This window comes from Dipodomys spectabilis, unplaced genomic scaffold, assembly GCF_019054845.1.
Source record: "Dipodomys spectabilis isolate Male_0828 unplaced genomic scaffold, ASM1905484v1 ptg000273l, whole genome shotgun sequence".
NCBI lineage: Eukaryota > Metazoa > Chordata > Mammalia > Rodentia > Heteromyidae > Dipodomys > Dipodomys spectabilis.
In genome coordinates this window covers 9,967,144-9,986,032 of record NW_024870950.1, presented here as the reverse complement: position 1 = coordinate 9,986,032, position 18,889 = coordinate 9,967,144, and the positions used below count along the sequence as shown (strand labels likewise).

The following is an 18,889-nucleotide window of genomic DNA, read 5'->3' as shown; positions in this document are numbered from 1 at the left end:
TTCTACCAACATGTAAAACTGAGGCTCAGAAAGGTGAGGTTATATATCTGGAAACTCAGTAAGGCTGACACCCTTCCCTTGTCTACAGCAGGAGGCACACTTCATGAACATGAGTCCCTACAAGCACTCCCCAGCCCACCACCAATGAGTTTCTATCTGTGACCCAGGAGAAGCCATGCCCCTCTCTGAGCCTTACTTATCCCTTTAGGATGGGGCTGAAGATGACAAGACAGGTTTCTGTCTTCAGGTACTCAGGGAAACCGGGGAATGATAACAACTACAGAGTAGCCAGGAGCCTGGAAGCTCAGAAGAAGTCCTCAAACTGAGACAAGGTGCCTCAACTTGCCCTGGATTCCCATCATCCCAACTTTCCTTCATTGATCCCCATCTATCTGTCTACTTACACTGCCAATTGTTCATCCATCTACTCATCTATGCACCTACCCATCCATCCAAACCAAGGGCCCGGAGACAGGGAGATTCCGGCTTATGAACCAGAGAAGTTCTGCCATCTCTTTACAATGCATCTTTCCACCATTAGTAGAAGGAACTGGCCAGGTGATCTGTAAGGCTCACTGGGGGATCTTGTGGGAACAGAGACCAGATGAAGGATCGGATTCTTCTAGAGAGGTTACATAGAACTTGGTTACATTGTTCTGCCTTGGGCTCTGGTTCCAAGACTCCCAGAAACAGCTCTTCACCTCCCTGACCTTAGGGATTCTCTACTGGATAAAGGGGCCAATAATCCTCCCCATGTAGTTGATGGGAAGATTAGATGAGATTTTACCTCCAAGTGGCTTTGTACCCTGAAAGACTATCTGAGTAGATGTGAGCCAAGAGGATCAGGGGACAGATCTGGTGACAGTGGGCAGGGAAGCCCTACTTGGCTCAGACTAGTCAATGGAGCCTCTGGTGAGAGTTTCTGAGTGCAGAGTGACTGGGACCGACCTCAGAGAACATCTACAGGCTTCCTCTGGCCAGCCAGAATGCCAGATGCATCTCTTTTGGCTGGCTTTGGCCCTCTTCCCACAGAACTTGCCAGCTGTAGAGAGATTATCTCCTAAAAATAGGGTTGGGCCCCACCAAGGTTGTTTTTCTCTGTTCCCCGTGATTTACCATCATCAACTCGGGGTGCCTGGGACAGTCAGTCCCACCCTGGCTTCCTGGAGACCGTTAGAAAGGAGATCAGCTTGTCTGGAGTAAGTCTAAGGGCAAGGGTTACGGGTCTGTTTGGATCCATGGTCAGGACACCTGGGCCATGGCTTAATCTTGGGCTAGGGTGAGCCATGCTCCACCCCAATGGTATCCTTTTTCTGCTACTCTGAAGATTCCCTGACATGGTCACCACCTGTGTGGACTCCAAAAGTGCCTGAGAACTTGCACAGGACAAAAGGATTCATCTCTGGCTTTATTCTCCTGTGCCTGCCTTGCAGAGTGGGGGATCTCTGCTAACCCATGTGTGCAGGAAGCTCATGCATAGGGTCACAACTGTGCTCACACAGGAACAAAGGACAGGGCTGGGAAGGTGGCTCAGTGGAAGAGCGCTTGCCTTGCATGCCTGAGGCCCTGGGTTCGATTCCTCAGCACCACATAAGCAAAAAGAAAAAAAAGCTGGAAGTGGTGCTGTGGCTCAAGTGGTAGAGCGCTAGCCTTGAGCTGAAGAGCTGAGGGACAGTGCCCAGGCTCAGAGTTCAAGCCCCACGACCGGACCCTCCCCCCCCCCCCCCACAAAAAAAAAAAGAGTTCCAGGAACAAAGGACACAGACTCACAGGATTATGACCTCCCATAGCAAAACGATATCCTGGAAAGACAGGAATGACACCATCACAATTATCCATCCCAGCAGTGAGCTCTGGATACCCAAGGAAATAGCCTGTCTTGCTTTGTCCCCAAGAGCTCACCAAAAGTCCAAATGATGTCCCTAGGTCTTTCTTCTCAGGGATCCCAACTCTGCTCCTTAATCCCCAGAGCCAGAAGATGGAGGGGGCATGAACATTTGCACTCAAGCACAGCAATTCTCAGGGCCCTGCCCCGCTCATTCACTGAAGCTTTATTATTGGACAATGAGCTGCCATTCAGAGCACTCCTTTGGGAATCCCATAAAGTCATTCAGGCTCCTGGAACATACATAGTGACAGTACCTCCATCCCAGGAAGATAGAAGGGGTTTTTACTCTGTAGTGGCCCTCACTGGATTTTGGGCACAAGGACTTTTCCCAGTGGGTTCAGATGGAGCCAGAGGCCAAGCTCCCAGCTGAGTTTTCCTAGGTTACTCAGGCGGCTGCCTTCAGGGGCATGCTGTCTGCTGGTTGATCCAGGTCCTTCTTCCTTGCCAAAGCCAGGTGGGTGAAGATGAGGATGAGGAAGAAGCCTGAGAGGTCCAAGTACATCAACACTCAGAAGGGGGCTGTGGGACTTCTCCATTTGTAGGGACAAAGTTTCCTAGACAGTGATTCCAAAACTGAACGGAGTCTGAGGGCTGGGGAGTGACTCCTAGAACCTGAAGGACTCTGAGGACTTGGCTCAGTCAACTTTTACCAGACCCTGAACTCACTGAGGCTTCCTTAACTCACCCCAGCCTCCAACATTCCCTTCTCTGTGGACAGCTAATGTCCAATGAGTTGTTCCCATAGACCTCTAGGAGAAAGGTACATGGCAGCATTGTGCTAGGACCAGCAAAGCAAATGAGGAAAATACTTAGGGGACTAAAAAATAAAGGAGACAGAAAGAGTGGCTTGGACTAAAGGAACAAGAGTGGAAAGATAAGAGATCTGTCCTGCGTAAACTTGCACAAGTCATTTAAACTCTCTTGAGCCATAGAGACCTCATTTGTAAAACGGGAAGACAACAGATCCATCTCACAGGATGCAGTGGGGATTCCATGCGATAACGCACCTCATGTGCTAGGCCTGACACGCTGGCCACGCAAAATAATGCAATGGTAAACACCATTCTTGATGAGGATGAGGATGACACCAAGAGAAAAGTGCAAAATAATAAAGAGTTAGGAGGTTACACTTGCAGACCTGGAGACACTATGGAAACAGGACATCCCTAACCATCCACAGGAACCATCCACTCTCCCCACCCACAGGAACCCAGCTTCCATTACCTATGGCTGCCAGCGTGCCTACAAGGACACCCACTGCTGTCAACTTCGTGGGCATGCCTTTCATGCGGCCCACCTTGCGCAGGCACTGTCCGTCCACATTGCAACGACACACAATCACTGGAGGAAGGGAGGGGAAGGTGAGAGGAGTGGGGGAGGGCTCCCAGTGGCTTGAAGCCCCCTGGCTAGCTAGATGGCACATATCTATTTTTGTGCACACGCATACATGAATGTACTCCTATGTATGTGGCAGCATGCACACAGATATAGGGGCCTGGCCACAAATGGACAAGTATGCACAGGTATATACCAACTGTGTGAGCATCAGTGACCCCTTCCCAGCCCCTTCCTTCTGCAACTTGATGGCTGCAAATGACATCCTTGGCTCCAGACTCACCTCGGACCGTGATCTGCCATGTTTGGGCATTGTGTTGAACAACCACTGGAACTACATGTTCACCTGGCTCCACCCAATGCAGGGCCAGGGTGAGGAAGGCATGGGAATCTATTGGATTGCAAGCAATGATTGAATCACTGTCCTGGAAAGGTCGGCTGGGGGTTGCTCCTTCTAGATCCAGCCCCATCTTATTTCATTTCCAAGTGATCCCTCCCTTCCAACCCCGCTGCCACTTGGTCACAGCTCCCTCCCTTCCCTCACCAAATACCATTGAAAGGCTGAAGACGCCAATCTCGCTGCACGGTGGGGTTGGGACCCAGTGCAAAGCCGTAGGGGCCATGCCCACTGGACAGGTTGGAGTCCTCGCTGGGTGCACTGATGACCACGCCATAGTCCTGGCGAGGTGTGCAGAGATGTCGGGATGGCATGGGGGCCAGAGTCAGGGCCGGGACAGGAGGGGCCTTCAGGAAGTGGACCATGAGGCTGGCAGAGGTGCTCAGTTCTGGCTCATCTGTGTTGTTGGGGGCGGGGTGAGCCCTGGAATTCCTTAGCTAGCTCCTCCCACACAGCCCATAGGTCACACCCTGAAGTCATCAGCCACCCTTCCTCCAATCCATCCCTCACTTCATCCCATCATCTCCATGTCAGTATCTTCCTCACAGCAGACTTTACCTCTTCACTGTTTAAGCAGCTGCCAGACTCACCTCCATCTTTCTGGATGCCAAACCTGCCCTCAGAGCCATCCCTGATATTGAACCAGAGCCCAGAAACATGGCAATGCCCTGACCATGGAGGGGTACTCCTCTTGACCCATGACCAGGAAACTTTTGACACCCTCCCAACAATACCCTCCCAGAACCAGTCCATCCTAGCCAAACAACATTCATAATTCTTCCTACCTGGCCTTAGCATGCCCTTGGGCTCATCTCCTAACATGTCTGCCTTAGATACAGCTTCTGGTCATCCTTCCTCCCCTGACCCACACCCACTCCCTTAGCTTGTTTCTGAAGCTGACACCCTAAGACACCTTCTAGGGGCTAAGGAGCAGGATTAGAGGATTTCAAGGTCAGACCAGGAGAGTGATAAGAGAAAGGAAGCAGAAGCCAGGCCTCTCACTTTGGAGTAAATCCATTCTCAGGAAGGCAGAACGCTCCAGCTTCCCATCCTTCTCTCCTACTAGAGGCTGAAGGATTGTCTGTAAGGGCCCAGGGGGTGGGGAGATTCAGGTCTGCCTATCTGTCTGAGTTTTGCATAGGGAGCGACTTCCCAATGTAGTTCCTCCAAGAGGTCCCACTGATTCCTGGCCATACCTGGGTCCTGAGCCTCCACAAGCACTGTGTATGTGTCTCCAGGCCGGGCACCCTTCAGAGACTGGGCTGTGTGTACCTCCCCGGAGGCCTCCTGGACACAGAGCCAGCCCTCTGAGTCATTGACCAGGGAGAACCTGAGGACCAGAGAAGGGGATGGGAATGAGGTGGCACTGCGATTACATAGGGGATCTTGCTCAGAAATCCCAGGATCGTGTGACCTGCTCCAGTTCCATGATCTCTAAGGGGCAGCTGGGGTGCCCAGCCTCTCTCCACAGCTTTGAGGCTTGTTGGAGTGGGAGGCTGGAGTGAAGATACTGTGGGTGGTAGAGGAACTATCAGAGTCTAGGTATTGCTTCCCTTGCCAAGGGGCTTGGATAGGGCCCCAGCTTGGGGACAGCCTTCTCTCCCTGCTGCAATCTGAGTGGGAGACAGAGGAGGACATGGGCCTCCTTCCAGATGGAGAGATAATCTGAGTTCTCATAGGGTCTAAGTGCCCTCCTCCTGATTCACCCCCGTGCTCCCAACCCTCCATGCCCCAGGAGACACAATCTTGGCCTTATCAATAACTTGAGAGATAGTTCAAATAATAGATAACATGAGCCTCCTCTGAGGCCTGGGATTCAACCCTGAGAAGCAGAAGAGATCTAGCCCAGGTAAGAGTTCAGGCTTTTGGCTCACCTGAGAGGTCTGCTCCTGGGGTATAAGGGCTGGATGGTCAGCAGGAGGGAACCTGCTGGGGTGCTGACTGGGACACTAGCCTCATAGCTCTCCTGATCCAACTTGAGGGGAGGGATCACTCTTTTCACCAGCACAGTCACAGTGGCCGTGGATGCAGGTCCTGGGCCAGGGCCCACCAGTTCTTCCACATTCCGTACTACCACCACCACCTCGTGATGAGGAGCTGTCTCATAGCTGAGGTTCTGAAACCAGTGAGTTCTGGGTCACTGTGTGGGCTGTGGTGTGTTTGTGTGTGTGTGTGTGTGTGTGTGTGTGTGTGTGTGTGCGCGCGCGCATTGTGCGAGTGCATGTGCATGGGGGTACATACACATATCCCTTTCCCACCATCCAGATTCTTACCTTGCGGAGTCTGAGTTGGACATGATTAGAGTCTGGCTCTCCATCCAATCCGAAGATCCCCTCTGTGTCTCCCGCCTCAATGGCAAAGTCCATGAGGCGGAAGGCAGGCTCAAGATCAGCATCAGTGGCCGTGAGTGTGGCCACCAGAGTCCCGGGCTCCACATCCTCAGGGAGGCTCACAGGCCCAATCTGGAGAGATAGTGACAGCCAGTGAGACCCTCCAGTACCCTTCCCAAGTTATCCCTTTGCTTCCACATACCTGGGAAGTGGTGAACTCAGGAGCGTGGTCATTGATGTCCATGACTGAGACTTCAACTTCACATGTGCTGCTGAGGCCTAAAGCATGGGAGGTCTTGTGTGAGGCCCAATAAGAACAGAGAGTCAGGAGCCCAGGTCACCATCAAGACACTTACCACCCTCTGCGCCTGCCAGGTCAATGGCCAGCACTTGGAGCCGAACGCTCTGGCCAGCTTGGAGAGGGACAGTGCCCAGTGTGATACTTCCTGAGGTGGGATCCAGCTGAAAGGTTCTCTCTTCAGTCCCTTCCTCAGGCTCAGGTTTCAGCAGCCGATATACAACATGGGAGTTGGGAGAGTCAGGGGCATCTGCATCCTCTGCGGACAGCTTAGTCACTTCAGTACCTACAAAACAGAACCCACTTGGGTGGAACCATGGCTCAGCCTACAGGCCTTGCCCTGCCTACTTTTCTTTTTGTACAAAACTGAACTTGAACTTGTGTGTACATATGTGTGTGAGTTGGAGAAGAACTTAGAGATAGGGACCTAAAGTTAGATCTCCATATGGCCAAGAGATGCAAAAGGAGATGGTTTGTAGGGACTCCATCCTTCCCTCAGCCTGACAATTCCTATAGCCCACCTGGGGGGCTGAGTTCAGGGATGCTGATTGAAGGAGCATGCGGGGAGCAAACAGGTGCATTGTCGTTTTCATCCATTACCACCACACGTAACTCCAGGGGTTCTGCGTAGTCCTCACCATGGGAATTCTGAGCGCGCACCTGGAGCAGGTACTGTAATGGGCAGTGAGGGGAGGGGCTTCAGGTCAGGACCAAGGGCAGCTCCTGGAGCTTCTAGATGGTTAGCTCCAGCTCTTCTAGGCTCTCTTCCACTGCCTCAGCATCTGGGAGGGAGGTCACACTCACAAAAGCCAACCAAAGAATGACTAAGCATCCTCTAGCTCCCCCCTCCCCCGCATCCCTCTCATCTAACCCCAGCTTGGGCCTCCCGGTCCAGCTCCCTGGTCACATGGATCTTCCCCTCTGCATCCACATTGAAAGGCCCAGGAGGCTGGCTGTCCAGGTGATAGTGCACATTTCCTCCACTCCAGTGTACCTAGGAGGTAGACATAGAGTGAAGGCACTTGGGGTTAAGGGGCAGAAATGATCTATGCCCACCCTTAAACCCAACTGATTTACAAACAAGAAGCCTGGACTCTAACTATGGAATTGCTGCCCTCCAAGTCCCTGGAGTCCAGGTAGGCTCTTTATATTTAGGATACTTGTGGTGACAACTTTATAGCAGTCTTGTCCTGATCCAAACCTGAGTCCTGACACAGTGCCTGAATGACCAGGTTGTTTTTATTTTCTGCCCTCTCAGGCTGAAACTGACCCTTGGGCATTCCTAGAGTAGGCCTGAGACATTCCTGGCCTGGGTGACAATCCCCATGGCAGCAAGAAGTGGCAGCTGTTTTCCTGAGGAAGCGAAAGCCTTGGGCAAGTACTAGAGATAAGAATACAGAGCCACACCTGCCAGAGGATGGCAAGTGAGGGACTATGGGAAGTAGTGGAAAGGGTGATAGAAAGAGGAAAGGGAATCAAGTGTCCATGAGACTCAGGCACAGCTGTCTCCCAGCTGCTTTAGCTGCTGATAGCCACTAACTCACCTGAGCAATGTGATGTGGGTATGGGACTTTGAGGTTCTCTGACAGGTGAATAGGCTCTAGGGGTGCCCAGGTGTTCTCCAGTATGAAGATCTCTACAGTTGCTGTAGCCTGGTGGCCTGAGGCCTGATCACCCATGTCCTTGGCCTGCACCAAGAGCTGGTAAGGCCCTTCCAGGGCATGCTGTAGGCTGGAGCTTCCTAAAAAAGGTAGAATGATCAGCTGATACCACATATGAAGCCACACATAAGGCAGGTGTTCTTGAGATTCTAGGTCAAGGGATGATAGGGTCATGAGCATCCAACCAAGACTTGAAAGCTTGCAATATCATTTCTATAGCTACCCACAAAGTACATGTTGGTGAACTGGGGGTGGGGGTAGATGGATCATCAGAATAGGAAGATGAGTAGATGATTGCTTGGATGGATTAATAGATTGTTAATGATAAGGTTGGATGGGGGTTTGGGATTAGTTGGGTGAAAGGATGCTAGCTGGATTGAGATATAATCCACTTGTTTTTCTATCAGTCTATGCCTTTGGTTTGAACTCCCACATGCAGGTCCCTTCTGCCATCAGTACTGAGGTATCCCAACAATAGCTCCTCTGGCCATTCTATGGTATCTCCAGAGAGTAGAGCTGAGGCACTTCATCCACCCCATTTCCTAACTCTCCAGGCATGGCCTCTACTTACAATACTGTTTCCTCTTCCTTCATCTCAGCTCCAGCCCATCCATTCCTTATAGCTCAAAGCCACCTCCGACCCATCTCCACTGTTCCCTGACTGTCCCTCCATCCCAGCTTAGGCTCACCCTCAGGGCTGAGTGCCAGAGCTCCCAGCTGAGGCTCCAGTAGGAATAAGTCTGGTGAAGGTTGGGCCGGGGTCTGGCTCAGGATATGGAATCGAAGATCTGAGTTGGCGGTGCCTGGTTCATCCCCATCAGTAGCCTCAAGGAAGAAGAAGGGGACACCTGGTGTACGGTAGGGAAGTAAACTGTAATGGAGGGCAGGATAGGGAGTCTTCCATGCCCACCCTTCTCCTTCTGGCCCTTCCTTCCCTATCCATCATCATGCCAGGTTCTGGGGGTGAGCCACAGCTTTTCTTCCCACTTCTCAGATGAACAAGTTAAAACCAAGAGTAGATGGTACCCTCAGTAGAATGGGAGTGTATAGGATGGGTTAGAGCTGGGGAGGGACAGCTTCAACTCTGTGGTCCTGTCCCCCATTAGTGGCCACCTGACATTGCTGCAAGTTGGTTGCCCTTGTCTCTTACCAGGTCTGGTGCCCTGGCTCAGCTGAGCTCTGTAGACAGTCTGGGAGAATTGGGGCACCTGGTCATTCTCATCCTTCACATGCACAAGTATAGACTGCGGGCCCCACAAGATACGTCCATCATCACTCTCCAGGGTGGCCTGGCATGAAAGAGCAGTCAGTGCCCAGTCCTGCCTTGATGACTGTCCCCTCTATCTCATCTGGCCATACCTGTAGCTGGTACTCTGCCTTTTCCTCTCGGTCTAGGGCTCTGGTTGCCAGTAGGAAGCCAGAATCTGGATCCACAGCAAAGGGGACTTCAGCTGCCACATCTGAGCTCTCTGACAGCACAACGTGGCTTCCAGCCTCCTTGAGGGGCACTGGTAGCTGGGTGAGAGCAGAGGCAAAGGGAGTAGGGACCAGGCTTAGATATGTCTCTTATCTAACAACCCCATTTTATATGTGGGGAAAGTGAGCCTCAGAAGGGGGTTGGCACTTGCCTGAGGCTCAACAAGCAATGGGAGTAAAAGCCTGAGTTTCTGCTTTACCCAACGTGTATGTGTGTGTGTGTGTGTGTGTGTGTGTGTGTGTGTGTGTGTGTGTGTGTACTGAACTTAGGACCCACAAGCTGTTCCTTAGCATTTTTGCCCCAGTCTAGCCATACCTCCACTTCTGACTTTTTGCTGGTTAATCGGAGATAAGAATCTCACAGACTTTCCCACTTAGGCTGACTTCAAACCACAATCCTTAGATCTCAGCCTCCTGAGTAGCTAGAATTACAGGCATGAACCATTGGCACTCAGATTTTTCTTTTTTAATACTGGATCTCTCTGTGTAGCCTAGGCTAGCTTTTACTTGCCGACTCAGCATCGTAATTACAAATGTGTGTCACTATACCCAGCACCAATATTTCATTCTGAAATTCTCTAGGACTAAAGTCATGTTATTCATGTAATAACACATATTCTCTGGGAAGCAGGATCCAAAAGAAAGCCAAAGTAAGAAAGAAGATGGGAGCTGGAGGTAAGAGGCGGACTTGGAAGGGTGGGACTTGGGGATTGATTACTCACTCAGCTCTTAGGCTCACCTTGACCAAGTACAAAGGGAAACTTCCACCATAGTTTTCAGGGACTTCCACATGCAGCTCCGCAGCTTGGGCCTCAGCCTGTGGGAGAATTCTACCTTGTCCCAGGCTCTGTCTTCCTGCTGGGACCTGGTAGGAAAGGAAATTTCTCCCCCTTCCCTAGGCCTGGTCACACTTCAGTCCATCTACCCTCTGGCCTTTGACCTCCTGCAGACAGCAGGCCTTCAGTCCTAGTTCTGAATCTCTATCTCTACACTATTTCCATGGTCAATATCGTTGGTCCAGGTAAAATTGGAGACAAAGGTGCCAACCACCCCTACTACCAGGACCTGAAGTAGGATGAAGGGCCCAGCTTACCTGGGAACTGGAGAGGCAAAGCAGCCACAGCCAGGTCAGGGCCATAATCAGGACGGGCCTGAGGGATATGGAAGTGAAGACCCAGCCCAGATGGATGGGAAGAGGGGTTCCATCCCATAAACACAGCCAGAGGGATCTCCTGTAGATCTGCATCCTCTTCCTCCCCTAAGGGTGGAAGCTCTCTGTTTCAGGCAGAAAATGGTTCAGCTTCTCAGCCAGACTCAGCAAGGTGCCCGGATCCAGTCACACAGACTCTTGACCCTACAAAGTCTTTTTAGGAGTCCCACCTCCAAAACCTCGTCTCCTTCTTGCAGTAACCTCCCTAGCCTATAAATCCCAAAGCGATCATTCCTAAAAGCTCCTCGACATCACAAATATTGGAAACTGGAGAGACTATTTCTTGCAGTGGCATGTTGTAGGCAAGTCCTGAAGGGTAGGGCCTGGCCAAGGTCACACAGGACTTAAGTATCAGGGGTTTCCTCCTGGAACACAAGACTCCTGACTCAGGCTTGGAGATTGTCCTACTCCCAACTGCAACTTTCAAGACAGAGTATCTGCCCTCGTCTTGGCATTTTCCAACTCCTAGCATATAGCCAAGCACGCAGAGTATTGGCAACCACTCCATGATGGATCCCTGGGAATTATTCTCACACAAAAAGAGGACAGTGTCCCCTTACCCCCCACCCTGTCCTCACCCTAGTCCACCCATGCCCTCTCAGCCCCTCACTCACTGGTGCCAAAGGCGACTCTCTTGGTCCAGCTGCCAGGAAAGAGGGCTCGTTCTCCAGGGAGCTCAGGCAGGTTGGGCTGGGTGGGGCAGAGCAAGGTGGACACTTGAGCAGGTAGGCGGTCTAGGCACACTTGGTCAGGAGTGGAAAACGCCACTAGACCCAGAGCAGCCAGCCTGGCTCCGCCTAATCCCCCCCTCCCACTTCCCCACCAAGTTACTCATTGACAGTGAAAAGCTAGGACTGCTCAATGTCCGTGACTGCCAGCTCCAGGAGGTGGGCAGACTATTGGCCTGGCACTCCCTCAACCTGACACAGTCCAGTGGGCACTCCTTGGCCCCCTGGGCTTGAACACTACTTCTTTTTCTGTGACTTCAGACTTGGTTTCATTTCTCCCCTGTAGGCCCAGGACTACAGTTGCACCTTGCACATGCTGTTCCTGGTACCTGGAATGTCCTTCCACTGTCCATCAGTGAGGTACCTACTCATGCTTCAGTGCTCAGCTCAAAAAGACACTATGCTCATAGACTGGATTGGAGGCCCCTCTGGTAATGCTCCAATCTCTCACCATGTGCTGCCTCTACTCATGCACGGAGGACACAAGCTTGTCTTCCATTCATTAGGCTCAGGGTTCCAGCCATGACCTGGTCCTTGCCCTGCTCCAGCAGCATCCAACTGGTTCATAGAGAACTAAGACAAGGACTTCACATTTCACCTTAATGGCACATGAGAAATGTGAGTATTAGGGCTTAAGACCATCCACCAGTGGGACCAAGGGGTGTAGGGGATAGAGTCTGCTGTCGTCTGAGCTCCCCTGAACTTTCCCATGTCCTTACATTGGCCTCTGTAACATAGACAGGGCTGGGACAATAGACTGCCCCATGCCTCCGAGTAGGAAAGAGATTGAGTCCCCTCAATCCTGACCTTTGAAGGAGGTATAGGGCCAACCAGGGTCTTTGCTTCAGCAAGGGCTGCCAAGCAGACCCAGGAGGAACTTTGGGGTACGGGAATACCAGGCAAGGAGAAAAGCTGTAAAGATCTCAGTCTCCTGTTCCTTGTCCCTGGAGATTTCTGGGGTCTCCATCAAAGCCTTTTCTTGGTGTTTCTGGTTAGTGTCGCAGGTTAGAAGTTGGGCAGGAACTCCTTAGCTGCTCCCACTTGGTCAGAATCTGGGCATCTGCCTGGGGGTCACTTGAGCATCCAGCCTGAGTCTAGACTGTGTGAAAATATTGAAGGAGGTCTCACATTACTGAGTCTATTATATCCATGGCATTGCTCTAAGTACATAATTCATTATTCTACTCACTCTATTCCAAAGAGAGCACTGTCACCAAGTCATACAAAGAGTCACAGAAAGGTAAGAGATTTGGCAATAAGTAGCAGAGCCAGGAGGGCTTAGTTTCTTCTTCAGACCAGTGAACCCTTACCTGCTCTGAGAAGAGCAGACTTCCACATGCCTCAAAGTATGTTGGAGGGAATGGAGGAAGCAACAGAAGTTCTGAGTAATTAATACTGCTCTGGAGAAATGTGGGGGAATCTTAGAGACCCTCTACCCACATGTGGAAGAACTGTTCCTTAAATCTTTTTTTTTGCCTTGAACAAGTTGCAATCAAGATTCTAGCCAGGCCTCAAGGAACTGTGGAATGAATAAATGGAACGCATCAAGAAATCTATGGACTCTTATCTTCTCAGAAGCTGTCCCTTACCTTGCCTCAGGCTGCCTTTAGGCTTTGGAGATGAGAGGATCTAAAACCATGTGCAGTGGTCCTCTTTATCTTTGAGGGATACCAAGACTCCCCACTGGATGGGTACTTGAAACCACAGATAGTAGCGAACTATATATGGTGTGTGTGTGTGTGTGTGTGTGTGTGTGTGTGTGTGTGTGTGTGTGTGCATACATACCTGTAAACTTTTACCTTTTCACTAAAAGGAAGCACTTTACTGCTTCTCTTTGTCATAGTTGAATTGCCAACATCACTACTCTTGTGCTTTAGTGGGAGCATCATTAACGAAAATAAATGACTAGCACTATGATAACAGTTGATCTGATCACAGAGATGGCTTCTTGGTGACAAACAGGTGGGTAGCATAGGCAGCATGGATCCTCTGGACAAAGCATGATTAACATCCTGAGTGAGACAGGGCTAGGTGGCTTGAAATTTCATCATGCTACTCAGAACAAGTGCAATTCAGAACGTATAAAATTTTATTTTATTCCTGGAATTTTCCATTTAATGTTTTCACAATGCAGTCAACCAAGGATAACTGAAACTACAGAAAGTGATAAAGACTAGATAAGAGAAGGCTACCGCAAGTAAATTCCGATGCAGGTACATGTGTGGAGGAGGGTGAGTCCTGGCTTCCTTTTCCTGGCCATAGGTGCACCCAACTATAAGCACACTGGGAGCCATAAGCATACTGGGACAAATTCCAAGATCTCATATTCCAGTCAGGGAGGACTACAGAGAACTGTTTTTATTAAAATTAAGTTAGCCAATGCTGGCCTGGCTACTCAGAGGAAAGAACAGTAAACAGTAGACAACATCAGACCCCAGGGCAGAAGGATCTGGATAATGTCATGGGAAAGATTTTGTTTCCTTTTGCTCTTTGGATTCCCCAATCCTGAAGTTCCCACCCTCTCATCTGTCTCTCAAGGTCTAAGGGTGAGGGGGCCTGGAGCCCTTGTGTCTCAACCTTCCTGTTGCTATAACCCTAAGATGGAAGAAACACAGTCGATAGCCCCAGCATGTCAGGAAATATTCTTTATTACAAAAAATGCATGTAAACAAATAGCAACTGCATCGAACAGCCTCTCTCCAGGGCATGCACACCTGCAAGGAGGAAGGTGGAGTCCTGTCCCCACACACACAGGCCTGCCAAGGGCTGGGCCCAGCCTGCTTCTGGGATGCACATGGGCCTGCACATGCATCTTGATGGGCCCAGCCCTCACGGGCCATCGAAAGACACACCTCCCAGGCCAAGCACTGTCTGTCTGTCCATGAGTTGTGGCATGAGGCATGCCCAGTTCTGAGGGGCATAAAAGGAGGGCCATCCCCTCAGCCCATCCATCTTCCCACTGTATTGGGAACCCCCAGAGCCTTAGAGAACTGAGAGGTCGTGGCAAGACTTGGACTTGGCGCGGAAGGCCATCTTGCGACTGTTGCGTGCTACGATGCGGCCTAGGAAGCGCTTTGCCTTCTTTCCAAGACTCTCCCGCCGCCGGGTACCAGCTTGCCTTCGTGCATTATCCTCTTTGCTGTCTCTGCGCAGGCGTATCTGACGCACAACACCCTCAAACAGCGCTTGGACGTTGTGATGCAGTGCCGCTGACGTCTCTATAAACTTGCAGTCAAAGACCACTGCGCAGGCCCGGCCCTCTGGTGTGGTAGGAGACAGATGTGTTTCAATAAACAAAGAGTGGGGGGTTGGGGGGAACCCACTCAAATTCTGGCCACCCCAAGAAGCTACTACCCAGAAATCCTCAGGTAAGAAAAGGGAAAATCCTGGGTTCTCTGCAGAAACAAGAAGATCCCATTCTTCCTCTGGGACACCATTGAAGGAAGGCACATTGTGCACATACACACAAAAGATATTCATTTATTTGAAGCCTGATATTTAAACAGAAGTACTACAATAGTAAACCAAGGGAAATGAGCACTTCTCTGGACAGCTTAGTGCTTTATGATTTTATGTTATATTCTGATGAATAACTCAGTAGACTAGAGGGAAAACAATGTTATGAAGTCACTGTTAGCTTCTTCTGATGCATTCAGTGCTAGGGACCACAGAGAAAAGTGCTAAGCCTGAGAGGAAAGAACCAAGCTTACTCCAGGACTGGCCCCAATGCAGCCTGAATCAAGCTCTAACCTCCTGATGTGGTTTCTTCTACTTCCTTCCATCTAACCCCTCCACACATCGGCCAAGCCAGAGTCAAAGAGGCAGGAAGGGAGAGGGACCTGAGGTGTCTTAGCTCTGCTTGCAGATTTGGTTCTCTCCCTAGCTCTCTGAGACCTCTGGAAGCCAGCCTTGTAGATTGGACAGCCTCTCTACTCCCTCCTTCCCTCCCCTTCTTTCCCTCTCTCCTTCCTCTTTTCCCTCCTCCTCCTCTCTCTCTCCCCCTCCCTCTCCCGTTTTCTTCCTGAACATTTTTAGCCACTGATGATCCCCAGGGACTCAAGCCCAGCCAAGACTGACTGGCCCACAGCCCAGTCAAATCCCCCTCCCCCCTTTTCTGACCCGCTGCCCGCTCACCGTCCACGGAGACCTCGCGAGAGCGGACCAGGTCACTCTTGTTGCCCACCAGGATGATGGGCACATCGTCGGTCTGCCGGGCTCGCCGTAGCTGGACCCGAAGTTCTGAGGCCTTCTCAAAGCTGCCCTTGTCAGTTATTGAGTACACGATGACGTATGCATCCCCCATGGCCATGCAGTGGCCAGGCAACCAGTGACCCCCATCCTGAAGAACACACACACACAGAGAAACACACACCGTCACAAGAGTTTCCTATATTTCTACCAAGAGCTTCTTACCTACCCCAGCTCATCCCTCCATCCACCCCTGCTCTGCCTCCCAGCCTACATCCTACCTGCTCCCAAATATCATAGACCATGAGTGATGCTTCTTCGCCATCCACCATGATGGAACGGTCATATGTGTGCCCTGGACGGAAGATATAGCCAGGTTACCAACTGACTGTCAAAAGCTCCCCCCCTCCTACCCATTTCCCTGCTGTGGCCACACCCTATCACTCCTTCCTACAGCTCTCCAAACACTTCTCTACTTGAAGAAGGCTGCTAATAGCAACAGAATGAACAAGACTAGAATCTGGGAATGGTGAGTGAGCATGTTATGCCTGATCTCTACCTATGTCCCCCAAATTAGCAATGTCCCAAGTGTCTACACCAGTGCTCTCTGCCCTCCTGCCGCCTAGGCTGGGCTCTTTGTGATCACCATAGCTGGAGTCAGAATTAGTGACTGTCACGAACCCGTGGAGGCCTTGGTCAACCTAAAGCTTTTCTAGAAACTCCCAACTCTTGCAGGGAGAAATGTCTTGCCCTCATGCCACAGAGAAATCCAAACCTTGGGTCTTCTATTCTGGGCATTTCTTCCCTATCAAGGGCTGGCACATGGCCGAAGGGGAAGAAGATGGTTGGAGGTGGTCCTTCCTCCTTTAATTTTCCCGTCTTGAAGTGGGAAGATAGAGGTATGCATATTAGTATTTTTAGGGTCTCATAGTATTTTGCAACTGTTAGTTGTGGGCCCCCCCGTGTTCCCTGTCCTAACCCTGGGGTCTTCCCTCCCCCAGAAATGTCCCCTTCCTCTCACCTGCGGTCTCTGCTTCAGGACCATCCTCGACACCACCGAAGATGCGCGCCAGGGCGCTCTTGCCCACGCCGGGCGCGCCCAGCAGCAGCACCTTGTACACGCTCTCGTCGGAGCCGCTGCCCCCGGAGCTGAGCGAGTCCGAGGAGCCCTCGGGCCAGTCCAGCCTTCGGCCCTGGGTCGCGGCGCCGGCGGCAGAGGCGGCCAGGGCGCCCGGAGTCAGCGCCGCCTGCAGGTCGCGCTCGTCCACCGGCATGCTCCGGCGGTGCAGCGGGGGCGCCGGGCCCCAGGGGGTACTGCCCCGACGGCGCTCGCGCTCGCGGCCCGCGCCGCCGCGGCTCCCCGCGGCTCCGCCGCCGCCGCCGCTGCCGCTGCTGCCATTCAGGGTCATCTCGTCCGACGCCGCCGTCTGGAGGAATAGGAACCAACCGGGATGGCCGTGTAAGCCGCAGCGGGGGGCAAGTGGGACCCCGAGTCCGGCAAGATGCTTGGCCCAGAGAAGTGGGATCTGGAGTCAGGAAAGATGCTTGGCCGCAACCCACTCCCGGCCACTAGGGTCTTTAACCTGTAACCCCGCCAAAGCCTGGCCCAGCCATCGGCGACTCAGACGGCGCGCCGCACCCCGCTCCCCGGGACACTCACCCACTCGCGCACAGACACCGTGAGGACCAGGGTGGGGCTCCGACGCAGGCCGATGGGGCTCAGAAGCACCCCGCTCGCAGAGCTGGGCTCAGACCCTCGGACCTTCCGCGCGGCTGGAGTCCTCAGCCCGCTCTGGGTCGGCGATTCCAGAGCTGCCTATTTAAGCCTCCGCCCGCCCCCGCCCCGCCCCGCCCCCGCCCCCCGTCCACGCCGCTGCTGCGGGCTGATGTGTCCACACTGCGGGGAATCCCCACCTTCAGGGGAGGGCCTCGCACCCACTGAGATTACCCCCCCCCCCCCCCACACACACACCAGGGGCTGGCTAGACAGCTCCCAAGGACTGGGCGTGTTAGAGAAGGAGGGAGGGAAAAGAGGGAGGGGGAGAACGAGTGTGTGTGTGTGTGTGTGTGTGTGTGTGTACTGTGGGGGGTTTGGGGGGAGTGGTGGACACGGGTGGGGAGGCAGGCTAGACCAGCCAAAGTGCAACTCCTCTTGGGGAAAAATTAGGTCTGTCCCTTTAAGAATGAATTCTCCCTTCCTTTGCCTGAGCCTGTAGACCAGTTAGGACTGGACAAATTCTCAGTCCCTAACCCCCCACTCCTCACAGGCCCATATGAGAGCTAGAATTTATTAGAGTTCCTAAATCATTGCTAGAGTTCCTAAAGAGTCCACACCAAATCCTTCTGGCACTTCCCTGTCCTGGAGAATTGAAGATTGTCTGTAATAAGACTGTCTTTAGGGATGAAAGGTAGAGGTGATGGTGGTGTCTGTGAATCCCTGGGGACCAGTAGCAGGTGGCTGGGAAGGGACCAGGAGGACCCCCTGGTAGTGCCTAGCAGGCAGGATTGCATGCTTCAATCCTAGAGGGAAGACACAGGCCCAGAGATGGGAAAAGGTGAACTCAGCCCCACAACTCTACCTTCCAAGCAACTGCCAGCAACTCTGCTAAAAATATCTGCCCCTGGCACTGGTTATTCTGCCCCTGGGCTGGAGGTTGCCCTGAGTTGGGGAAATCCAGGCAGACAGTGTAGGATGCCAGCAAGATGTAGACACTTGACTCTTTAAGCTTTTCCTGCTTCCTTAGCCCCAGGAAGAGCACATGCAGACAGAGTATGGGCAAGAGGTGGGAAGTGACTTGCTACCACTTTGGTGTCTAAAGTTTACTCTCCCTCAGACCTAGGGTTGGGGGGGGGGCACAGAGGAAGGAGAGGTGATCAGGAAGCTGAGTGTCTAGTGCTAGCCATTCCTCTGGTCTACTGGATCTTGGCTCTCTCCGGCTTCAGGGAGATAAAATTGGACATAAATTGGACATCATGACCTATTCCACCTTGTTCATCTTTGTCATAAGGACTGGGGGGTGGGGAGGCTGTGACGTATTTTAGAACAAGAACTTGCTATCAGTCTCTGATGTTAGATTGTGAGAAGTACGGGTGTCAGTGGGAGGGCACCTATTCAAGACTCAGGTGACATCACAGATAGATGGACCCTAGTGGGCTGTAGCAGGTTGTCATGGAGACTTGGGCTAGAGTTTCTGACTGCTGCATCAGTTTCCTTGGCAACATCTAAGAAGTCCTTGGATGGATAAGGGCCTGACTAGGAAAGGTTAGGGGTTCATGAAGGGCTCTCTTATTCTTGAAGTCTTCGAAGTAGGCAAGAGTTGGTCAGAAGGAGCCAGCCCGTGTGTCATCCCCATTAGGAAAGACCTTGGAAACCTGGGA

General features: G+C 52.1%; 2 protein-coding genes across 6 annotated transcripts; both read right to left on the bottom strand.

The window, feature by feature from the left end:
• Positions 1-2,016: 2,016 nt before the first annotated feature.
• Cdh16 (cadherin 16) lies at positions 2,017-11,349 on the bottom strand. 5 transcript variants are annotated; one of them, XM_042700651.1, is made up of 18 exons: positions 11,206-11,349; positions 10,479-10,660; positions 10,125-10,202; positions 9,269-9,424; positions 9,060-9,198; positions 8,599-8,757; positions 7,793-7,989; positions 7,120-7,242; positions 6,770-6,920; positions 6,307-6,534; positions 6,153-6,229; positions 5,894-6,082; positions 5,495-5,736; positions 4,817-4,950; positions 3,775-4,017; positions 3,507-3,614; positions 3,113-3,229; positions 2,017-2,371 (listed from the first exon to the last, which is right to left on the bottom strand). In XM_042700651.1, exons 2-18 carry the CDS (start codon positions 10,629-10,631, stop codon positions 2,274-2,276), a joined length of 2,592 nt encoding a protein of 863 aa, XP_042556585.1. In that variant the 5' UTR covers positions 10,632-10,660; positions 11,206-11,349; the 3' UTR covers positions 2,017-2,273. The 5 variants fall into 5 exon arrangements, with proteins under 5 accessions (XP_042556585.1, XP_042556587.1, XP_042556589.1 ...); XM_042700653.1 differs by having other exon boundaries at positions 11,210-11,349; XM_042700655.1 differs by having other exon boundaries at positions 10,479-10,643; positions 11,210-11,349.
• Positions 11,350-13,947: 2,598 nt separating this feature from the next.
• Rrad (RRAD, Ras related glycolysis inhibitor and calcium channel regulator) lies at positions 13,948-17,282 on the bottom strand. Its single transcript, XM_042700673.1, has 5 exons — positions 17,172-17,282; positions 16,533-16,938; positions 15,793-15,866; positions 15,458-15,662; positions 13,948-14,583 (listed from the first exon to the last, which is right to left on the bottom strand). The coding sequence occupies exons 2-5, from the start codon at positions 16,918-16,920 to the stop codon at positions 14,306-14,308; spliced, it is 945 nt and encodes a 314-aa protein (XP_042556607.1). The 5' UTR covers positions 16,921-16,938; positions 17,172-17,282; the 3' UTR covers positions 13,948-14,305.
• Between the last annotated feature and the right edge of the window lie 1,607 nt (positions 17,283-18,889).

Bases quoted from the DNA above. Each gene is read 5' to 3' on its own strand.
- Cdh16 (XM_042700651.1), bottom strand. From the start codon at position 10,631: ATGCAGATCTACAGGAGATCCCTCTGGCTGTGTTTATGGGATGGAACC. The intron at 4,018-4,816 runs GTATGGCCAGGA...CCAACAACACAG, and splicing joins TGTGGAGGCTCAGGACCCAG to ATGAGCCAGAACTGAGCACC. The intron at 2,372-3,112 runs GTAATGGAAGCT...TGGACCTCTCAG, and splicing joins AGGCACGCTGGCAGCCATAG to GCTTCTTCCTCATCCTCATC.
- Rrad (XM_042700673.1), bottom strand. From the start codon at position 16,920: ATGACCCTGAATGGCAGCAGCGGCAGCGGCGGCGGCGGCGGAGCCGCG. The intron at 15,867-16,532 runs GTGAGAGGAAGG...TCTTCCGTCCAG, and splicing joins TCCTGAAGCAGAGACCGCAG to GGCACACATATGACCGTTCC. The intron at 15,663-15,792 runs GTAGGATGTAGG...TGTGTTCTTCAG, and splicing joins TCTATGATATTTGGGAGCAG to GATGGGGGTCACTGGTTGCC.